We start from the raw sequence: 10,092 nt of genomic DNA, 5'->3' as shown, positions 1-10,092 counted from the left end.
TACAATAAAACACAAAGTTTAATTTTAATTCTTGATGAAGCATTCAGCAAAGCTGGTTCAAGCCCTTTAAAAACAGGTACTGAAAACTTTTCTTCCACTTTTCAGGAGTTAGATTGTTGAAAGTTTTATGAGTGGCGTAGACAGTGTGAAAATTCAAATAATCAGTGACGGTGGGGGGTGGAGCAAAGAAAAGGAGTTGGATGATTAGGGGAGAAAAAGGAAAAGGAGTTAAGCCCCAGTTCATAAAAATCAGTATTATAACAACATTAATTGATGCTGCTGAGTGCCATATGTGACACCATATGGAAAAGCTGCCCCAGAGGCCTGCTATAATAGACAGCCTGCAGTGGTGCTCACAACTTGGCACATTTACAAACAAGGGATGTCCCATTAATATCAGCCACACAGGCTGAGCAGGAGACAGCGAGAGAGCAGGGGAGAGAGGGAGGGGGGATAAAATCAGGGGAGAAGCAACTTGATTCTTCTTTTGTTTGAGCGCTGACTCTTACCTCTTGCTTGGTGTTATTATTTCTGCCATATCACGAGTTTTTACATGTGTGTCACCTAATATTTACAAACTCAGCTACTTTACTCCCATGGTTCCTTAATTACAGTAATAAATTGCCCCTCCCCTCTGGGTTGATCAGACCGCCCTGTATCCGCCCAACTGCCACTCCCTGCACAGATGTCCAGCAGTCCTTTCATACACACACACATCATGGCAGCTTGATAAAGGTAGCGTGAACAAGCTCTGTTTAACCTTTGAGTGTAATCATAGGGCAACAGTTATTTACTGCTGCTGTCTCCCTGCGCCCAACCCTGTCTTACTGTCTTACAATTGATTTCTGTGACATAACAAGTGTCCAGGTGGCCAAGGTTATAGAGTCCATTAAAACAAGATTAAATAGATTAATAATGTTTCATTTGTAAGCGCTCTTAATCTGCAGTGGGCACGATGTTTTGGGGGATGGTGTAGTGTGAACAGAAATGTTTTTTTGATGTGATGGTATTATTAGTCCTTACATTGGTGCTTACATGCCCAGGGTCGGGAGGGAAAGACATCCTTCTGAAACAGAGCTGTCAGCCATTCTGTTGAAATTCATAGAATGTGAGGCAGAACAAGAATAGTGTACAGCTGTTTCCTCTCTGACACAGAGGGAGGCAGATGAAGAGCAAAAGAGGGAAAAGAGACAGAGGGAGGGAGGGGAGAGTAAAAAAAAAGAGTTCTCCGCTCTGTGATGTGCACTGATGTAGCTGCAGCTCTGGGTCAAACGCTGCCAGTGTTTTGTGTTCATCTACGTCTAGTCTCCCCAGTGCTCCTTTAAATTATTCACAGCCTGAAGTGTGCAATGTGGCTGCCTCCCCTTTCTCCTTTCCCCTCCTCTCCACATTGCTCCGTCTCTTGTTCTATTTCCCCGACCCTCCTGTTCCCTCTCATGTGAGAGAGATCAAAACCTTCACAACCCTTTTCACATCCACCGATCTACCATCACCCACCCAGCTTTCATTAGAGACCATCTCTCACACTCCTCCTTTCATCCCTGCTCATCTCTCACTTGATCCTCCTGACTGCTAGACTGGAGCCGGCGATTACTTTTTTTTTTTACATTAGAAGCTGCCATCTGTTAGCATCTCCTTCTTGGTACAGACAAAAGCACACCATACCTCTGTGTCTCAATATGTGTGGTTTCAAAGACCCCATGTTTTTGTAATATATTATTTTATGTTAATTAACAACACTAACTCTGGTGTTAAAGTTAGGTTGAAGCAGGGACGTGACGACCAGTCGTGCTTCTCATTACCACCTGAGGAGAGAGCAGCATTAGGAGAGCAGTTGATTCCAGTTCCAGCCGTTACCCCAGGACACTCATTTGTAATTCTGGACCCTGCCTACAATAATGTTTGATCATTGCAGAGAAGGAACGGGAGGAGCAGGGGAGGGGCACGGGAGCATAAGCTTTCACCCGCTCTCTTTGCTCCCCCTCCCCAAACTCTCCACCCGCACTTTCGCAATTGCTGTCACCCTGTATGGATGCCCCCTCTGGCCCAATGACAAGTCTAGCGTGAAACGCTTGGCTGCCCCCTGAAATTAGCAGTAGAGCCCCCCGGCAGCACATGTTTCTCATGACCAGCACACAGTGGGCTGCCGCCAGATTCTTTTCATTATGACTGTGGCCTGCCAACCCCCTGACTCTACTCCTTCTGCCTCTTGCTCCATCAAACCTCCCTCTACTCCTCCTTCTCCCTGTGCTTCGGCCAGAGCTCAGTCAACAGCATCTGTAGTGCTCATCATAATACTGCAAAGAAAAATGAAAAATAAGGAGGGAGTCAGACTCTCTCTTGAGTATTGTTGCTATCTTTGTGTATCTGAAAGTCTTTATGAGAGCATACGCTGTGTGATTTAGTGAGAACACATATAGTACACATATGCAAATGCACTGTGTCTACATGTCTTTGTGTGTTGGCCTGACTGGATTAGTGGGGAGAGAGAGTTAGCAGTAGCAGCACGAAGTGAGAAAGACGGAGAGAGAAAGAGTAGTAGAACAGAGCAACGCCTGGAGGCTCAATCTGTTCCTCACTGAGCTACATCAGTGTTGGCGATGGCGGCTTGGGCCGCGGGGAAGCCTCCACTCGCTCCATCAAACTGTCAAGCAGCCAGCAGAGCTGCACAGGGAGACTCTCAGCTGCCCCCAGGGCCAGTTCAAGTCAACATCCCATTTCCTTGCCTCCCCATCTAATTTCTCTTAGGCCCAGACTTAAATTTCCAATGCCCAGTGTCGGCTACTGCATCTCAGCAGCTCTGGGCCCAGGGCCATGTCAAAACACAGGGAGGTGCTCAGGATTGTGTGGACATGTGTGTGCACTCACCTTTAGAGGTGAGATGGCAAACCAGAGACAGGACGAAGGAGAGGGGTGCAAACGAACCTGTGGCTTTTTGTTCTCATTCCTTCCAATCTTTGTGCTCATTTTTCTTTCTGACTGCATTCATAGCACAGTTGTGTATTCCCTGTCCCTTTAGGTTTCTGACAGTTCTTCTTTGTCTCTGAGATGAATAAATGCTCCCCGTTTCCTCATACATCTGCCATTACTGTCTGTTTTTCCCTCACCAAACTACTCCAAGGATCACACTAACAGCTAGCCAGTTCTGTCACTCCCTCGGGGTTCTGCTGAAAGCAAAGGTTGAGGGATTTGGAGAGGACAAGTCGGTCATTTAATTTAAAGAAGAAGGGGGGCTACTCGTCCAGTTTATCCACACTGCTATCACCATCAATCTGTCCACGTACCACACCACAGCAACCCCCCTCCCCGTTTCTTTTTTACTTCACCGCATACTTTGCATGGAAGTAAAGTAGAGCAGTGCCAAGTCTCAGTGCTGTTTACACGGACTCTGGGTAATGTTAAAGTCTGCTTAGTTTGGCCCCAGGTCAGGACTATATCTTTCCTCACCCTGTCTTGATTTACATGACCCCTGCTGACTTTTCCCTTAAGTGTGTCAGCTTTAAACCAGAGGCTGCTGTGTGTCTGTCTAATGCAAAGCGCTCCCTGAGCTTGTCTTCTTCAATCCTCCTTCACTCTCATTCTTTCTCTGTCTTCTCTCAATAGGCCTCTGTGAAAAGCCGTCTGTTTGCACAGCCAGCTCCAAGGTCCCAAGCTCAGATATGGTTTTGCGTTAGAACCTGTTCAGGCCTGCTGGTCGATATCATTTGTGCCCGGCAGAGCTTTTTCTCTCAAACTCATTCCCTGTGGACAGTACATCTTCACCAGGATCAATACTTTCCTAATCCAGAGCTCCCAGGTTGACCCTAAGTAATCAGCTGACTTCCCATTCTGCCTGCTGGGGAGGTCAAGGGTCAACTGGCTGTATATATTTGATCCTGTGATCAGATCACTCTGCTTGGTGGTGCTTTCACATACAGCTATTGAGGTCAAGAACAATCCCTTGATTTTGTTTCTTTTGATAGTCTGTGGTTACGAGAATTAAGAACAGAGGTCAAATTGCTGATATGAACCAGATAAACCTGAATATTTAAAAATCCCTTTTCTTAAGCAGCATTTTATTATTTTTGGTTTGCTTTGTTTAAGTGAAAACCATAAAATGAGGCAAACTATCAAACCAAAGAGTTGAAGTTACAGTTCACGTTTTGCAACAAGGCCCATGAGACTTTCAGATACCCTGCAGGTGTTTTACGCCTGGAAGGATGTCCCTCTGTGGATTTGAAGTTCCGCATCCACGCCCCATCAGAATGGCCACAAATCCTACATCCCCATTCCCCACACCTCATCCCAGTACCTGCAGGAGGGAAATTGTAGGTGAAAATTGTTGTTGTTGTACCAGTATACGCCAATGCTTTGGTGTCCAACTATCTAAATGGACCATTACCCCCACTGTGTGTTCGCACTTCAGGCGGTCTGGGCTTGCCAAAACTCTTACAGTCAGAGTGTCTCAGGATATACTTGGGAAATATCTTCTAAATTCAAGCTATATCCTCTATAAATGAAAGTATGTTTTATTGTCCTGCCACTTCATTTGCTTGAATAAGAAATGGAATAAGTAATGCCTCTCTTACAGAAAGGAGCAAATTAACTCTAGTTGGTTCAGTTGGTAAAGCTGTTGCCTCTGAGCAAGGTTGCTGGATCACATCCAGGCCAGGGACCTTTCTGGGTTGAGTTTGCATGTTCCCTCCATGCATGCTTTGGTTTTCTCGGGTACTCCAGTTTCCTCCCACAAACCAAAATAATGCATGTTAGACTGACTGGTAACTCTAAATTGTCTCTAGGTGTGAGTGAGAGAGTGAATGGTTGTTTGTCTCTATGTGTCCCTGTGATGGACTGGAGACCTGTCCAGAGTGCACCCCACCTCTCACACAGTGACTACTACATATGGGCACCAGTGACCTGAAAAGGATGAAGTGGGTAAAAGATAATGGATGGATGTTATGTCAGTGTCAGTAGTGTTTGGGGCATAAACCAATTAGTAACATTTTCTTTCCATTCCTCTGCCTCCAGTAGTATCTGGTGTCATTATATAGTAGTTTAATGCCAACACACTGTGAAACTAGAGTCAGTCAACATTTTGTTACAAATTGTGGTTGTCACAGCACAAACTCTTGGATGCATATGTTCTTTACGGTTCGCATTAGTTGTTTTGTTTTTTTTGAAAGAATTGACAGTGACATAAATGCCAGCAGCTCTGGCAGCTTTTGTGTTGCCTATTTTTTTCTGCATTTCCTTCAGCAAGTTAAGGGATGCAATCAGTGTTCAGGAAGACAGTTGTTGACACCCTGCCAGTATTTACGTAGCCAGGCAAGTTCCTCTTCTGTTCCTCTGTCTGTGAGGCAGAATTCATGGCAGCATGTCCTCTGAGCGTGACAAATGGAACGGTGTGATTAATTTGGCCAGTCGTTTTATTGTGCTTCAGGATGTGCGACATTTATTGTCTTCTCCTTGCATCTCTACTGGAATGTGCCAGGGAAATTGTCCAGTAGAATCCAGACATCCATCTCTCCCTCTTGCTGGTTTTATTCTCTCTGGCTCACCTCGTCTCTCAGCCTCGCCTCATTTCAGGGCTGAGCTACAGGGTCGTCATGGGGGACGGCCCAGGTCGTGGCCTGGCTCAAGCTAGGGCCGCCAGCGGAATAAATATCCTGTCTCTGAAGTGTTTAAAGCTGTGTAAATGTCAAACGCAGCCGTCTGATTTGTTCCCTGAGAGGAGGAGGTAGGAAGCTGGGAGAATGAGGGGATGAGCTTCTGTTACCCTTCGCAGACAGCTGTTATCAGGTGCAGATGTTGATGCTAGCTCCAGTCCTCTGAAGAGATGGCCAGGTTTTTTTTTTTTTTCTTGTTTTTTTTTATGCTGGGGGTGTGTGGGGGTGTCAGGGTTGGTTTGTCAACGTCTGTGAGACACAAACCACTAGAGGCTTGGCTCTTGTCAGACAGCTTAGTGAGCAGCGCAGCTTTGAGATTTTAACAACATCCCTGCTGACCATCAGAAAGAAGTCCTGCTCCGGGAGGACTTTCTTTTGGTTTCTGTTGCATTTTCAATTTTGGCTTCCTTTTTTAGACTGAGAATTGTTTTCTCCGGCACAGATAGTTAAAGAGGCATTAGATGTTAAAGAACAAGATGCTCTTGGTACAACATTTATTCACACGAATAAGTCGATTTTTTACTTTTGTCTTTTTTTTTTTTGCTTTGACTGGACTAAAAATAACAACCCAGTAGGACAATCACATACAGCACTGTTAAAATTGGTCTAGCATTACTTCCATCCGCACATCCCGTCATCTTTATAACATCCCCCCTGCCTGCTCTTACTGTTTGGTTCCCGCGTTTCTACCTGCCTGTCTTGGGCCTGCTGTGCTGTCTCCGTCTCTGTCTTAGATAGTGTTCCTCTTTACGCTCTGGTGCAGTGCGTGCTTCTTGTAAAAGGATAAGCACCACGCTGTGCTCTTTTGATATTATTTTTCCTCCTCGCCAACTCCAGCCTTATGAGGCCTCATCTCGTGTCGTGGGGACTGCAGCAGCAACAGCAAGGAAAAGCACGTATCCAGGGAATAGACCGAGCCAGTTGTTCATCTCCTTCACCCAGGGTTTAAACTCATCTCTTGTAATAAAGTGGAGCCCACAGGAGCTGTGATGGAAGTCATTTCTTTAGCTGCATGCCTAGATTTCCTAAGAACATGGTGATATTGAAGATTTCATCAGCTTGCTCCCTTTTGCTTATTTATTTTTTGTCATTTTGTTTGGATCAAGATGAAAATGGAAAAACAATATTCTGAATGTGACTTTTATTTTAAGATAAAATGCCAAAGGTTGTAAGCACAAGTCAGATTGCAACCTGGCTCCAATTAGCAGCAGAAATTTGCCATTTACAATCAGCAAATGTTGCAATTAAAGTGAAATATTTTAATGTGCCTAATGAATAATACAAAAGATCCTAAATGTTTTAGTGTTGGTGTTCATTAGCTGCCATGGGTCATCTTCTGTTTGTGTTTGCATGTTGTGTTTTATAAAATAAGTGTGAAACAGCATGTGTAATGATGTGTTCAGTCATGTTTCACCTGTAAAAATGCTTATCTAGTACTTAATATGACTTTATTATGTCAGATTCTTCATACTGAACCATATCATTGTTCAGTCATGTCAAAGTGAGAATATTCAACTGAATAGTATAATTGATCTACTCAGCCTTTGAATTAATTAAATAACAACAAAAATATATAAAGAGAAAGTTCATCACTACATTTCTGAGACATTCACTTTCATAAGATTAGTCTGAGCTGTTAGTTTTGATTCCAGTGATTATTGAACATGTGAAGGATGGAACTATTTAACACCCAACATCTTCTGTCCTCTGTGAGTAAAACACATAATCAAAGGAGAATCACCAGTTTATTGAGAATAAATTATTTTACTAAAACAGCATTCCTCTGCAAATGCTACTGATTTCTCCTGGTGCTAACATGTTGACGTCAAAACAGACCGTATGATGTCAAAGAACGCACCAACTTCAGAACCAGCAGGATCTGTTGGTGATTGTTGGAGCTGTTAGTGTTGAATCTAAATTTACGGACGCTGAGCCAGGAACAAGCCCGGAGAGCAAAGGACCGGCTGATTACAGCGTGGTGACCAGTCGATCTGCAGAAAACAAAACTGTTAGTGGTTTCATTCAGTTAAATATTTTAACAACCATTCACTCTCGCTCTCTCACACACCTAGGGACAATTTAGAGTTACCAATCAGCCTAACATGCTTGTTTTTGGTCTGTGGGAGGAAACCGGAGCACCTGGAGAAAACCAAAGCGTGCATGGAGAGAACATGCAAACTCCACCCAGAAAGGGCCCCTGGCCAGGATCTGAACCAGCAACCTTCTTGCTTAGAGGCAGCAGCTCTACCAACTGAACCACCTTGTGCATATTTATTTTAAAAAATAATAATAAAACTGAATATCCTCAAATTGAGATATTTTTTTTTATTTTGTTTTGTTTTTGTGTTCTGGCTTGCCTAAGAATAAATACTTAACTAACAGCAGGATCTTGGGTTTTTCAGTGTTAATACAAACCCTATAACAGACTTCCCCAGCCTTAGTGTCCCCCCCAAACCTTACAGCAGTTTGGACTCCTGCTGAACCACTTGTGTTGAAATATCCAGATGAATCATGGTTGCTTGGACTTCCTCCTATACTTGCCCCTATTATCCTCTCTTAAGTGATCTAAACCAGGGAGTCCTTGCTCCGATTCCTCTTGTTACTTAATTATACATTTTGGACCCACCGCGGTCACAACAAAGGGCCACTGTGACTCCCCTGACCCAGCTCCCTCCTCGTTGTCCCCTGCTCTGACAGGGAGTCAAACCAAATAGAAAGAGTCCACTTAAATATGTTGCCACAGAGGCTTAATTGACAGATTGAAGGCAGCTTTTTGCCAACATCCTGTCCGTTCTCCCATGTGTAGCTTTGTACTGGTTCTGCCCCTTGTCGTCCTGCTGGGACTGTCCTGCAGCTCGACCACTCTTCTTTGTCTGGATGGAAGAGTTACCAGCAAGATAAGTTTTGCTTCAAGAGAATGGAAAGAAAAGCAAGAGTGAATTGAAGGAATATTGTATTTGGGGTTTTTGACTTTACCTCAACTTTCTCCATTTTAAAGCGTTAAGGTCACCGGAACTACATTTGTATGTTTTTGTGAGTTTAATCATGTTTTTATCATTTGCTTAAAGGAATTTCTGACAATGAGCGTATAAGAAATGAATGGCTTGTCCCATGTAGTCCTTTTACAATTTGCCTGTCTGTGGCAAGGTCTTATCTTTCTTTCATTCGTTATTTTTTTTCTTATAGTTTTTCTTTGTCTTCCTGAGTTATTTGAACCTAACCACAAACCTCTAAGAGACAGAATACCCTGGAAATTTAAAAGTTGAAGACAAACCACTTTGTGGTTGAATAGAAAATGGTTTGACCTTTGTCCGTGTTAGACCTGCCGTATATTAGAAAACAACTTCTCCTGCTATTCACTTGGTTCATTCCTGTAGAAAAATAACGTACAAATAATTAAAGACGGGCAGATTTGAAATACCACGCTTAATAAACACGGAGCTGGAGAATTCAAAGAACCTGAGCTCTTTGTGTCCTTGAGACGCCATCGTCCAATTTTAAAGCACACTTAAAGGGCTAAATGACACGCTGCAGCTGAATGCTAAATCACTGAACGGCCTCTTTATAATAGAACGTTGTGTGTAGCTGGGTTCGTTTTTTCCACCTTTGGCACATTTAAAGCATTGAATTTGTAACAAAAACAGCAGAATGGCATTCTGTGTGTCTGTGCCTCCTTTTGAAACTTGAACAACTCTCTAAGATGACCACTCTCTCTCTCTTTCCTCTTCATCCTCTGCTGTTTGTACCTAACGCTGACAGTGAATGAGAGGTTGCTCACAAAAATAACATCTGCACTGATTGTGCTACGTGGGGGAGCCAAATGAATAATTCCTTACGTGCCCTGTGTTTGTCTGCTTTCTGTTACAGTGTGACAGCGAAAGTGACATTGACGACAAGGTACGTGCTATTCCAGTGTTTATTCTCACACCGCTTGAAGTGACGGGAAGTTGTGAATAACAAAATTTGTGCTCTCGACTAAAGAGTGACGACAGTCATGGGGTGTTGTTAGATGAAAAAACACCGTGGAGCTTTAAGCACAGTTGATCATTTTAATCTTACAAAGGAACAACGAAGCACAGTGTGGCTAACATCGTACTGATAATTTATGTCTTGTGTAAAAATACACACCCTTGTACTTTTTGGAGCAGTTTAAGGTTCTAATTGTAAAAAAAAAATGTAATATCTACATGCTGTCTTATTGCTCTTATAACTGGTAGTTTTACAAAGACGGAATCAAAATATCGTAATTTCCGGACTATTGAGCGCGCCTGAATATAAGCCCCGCCCACTAAAAAAAAAAAAATCTGGACACATATAGGCCGCACTTGTGTAAAGGCCGCAGGTGTCCACGTTGTAACATGAGATATTTACACAGAAAGATTAGTTTTTATTTTTAATTAAATACCTACTGGTAACATACACAATTATGTACAGTATATATATATAT

General features: G+C 43.2%; 1 protein-coding gene across 1 annotated transcript in view; it reads left to right on the top strand.

Moving 5' to 3' along the window:
- Positions 1-10,092, top strand: part of fbrsl1 (fibrosin-like 1) — a 408,497-nt gene that overhangs the window by 272,379 nt on the left and 126,026 nt on the right. The window contains exon 5 of the mRNA XM_037681247.1: positions 9,513-9,542. Within this exon, the coding sequence (XP_037537175.1) occupies positions 9,513-9,542 (30 nt within the window). The remainder of the gene's footprint in view (positions 1-9,512; positions 9,543-10,092) is intronic.

The sequence above is a fragment of the Nematolebias whitei genome, chromosome 8 (assembly GCF_014905685.2).
Source record: "Nematolebias whitei isolate Nwh7 chromosome 8, NemWhi1, whole genome shotgun sequence".
In the NCBI taxonomy this organism is placed as follows: Eukaryota; Metazoa; Chordata; class Actinopteri; order Cyprinodontiformes; family Rivulidae; genus Nematolebias; species Nematolebias whitei.
This window is presented reverse-complemented; position numbering and strand designations above follow the sequence as displayed.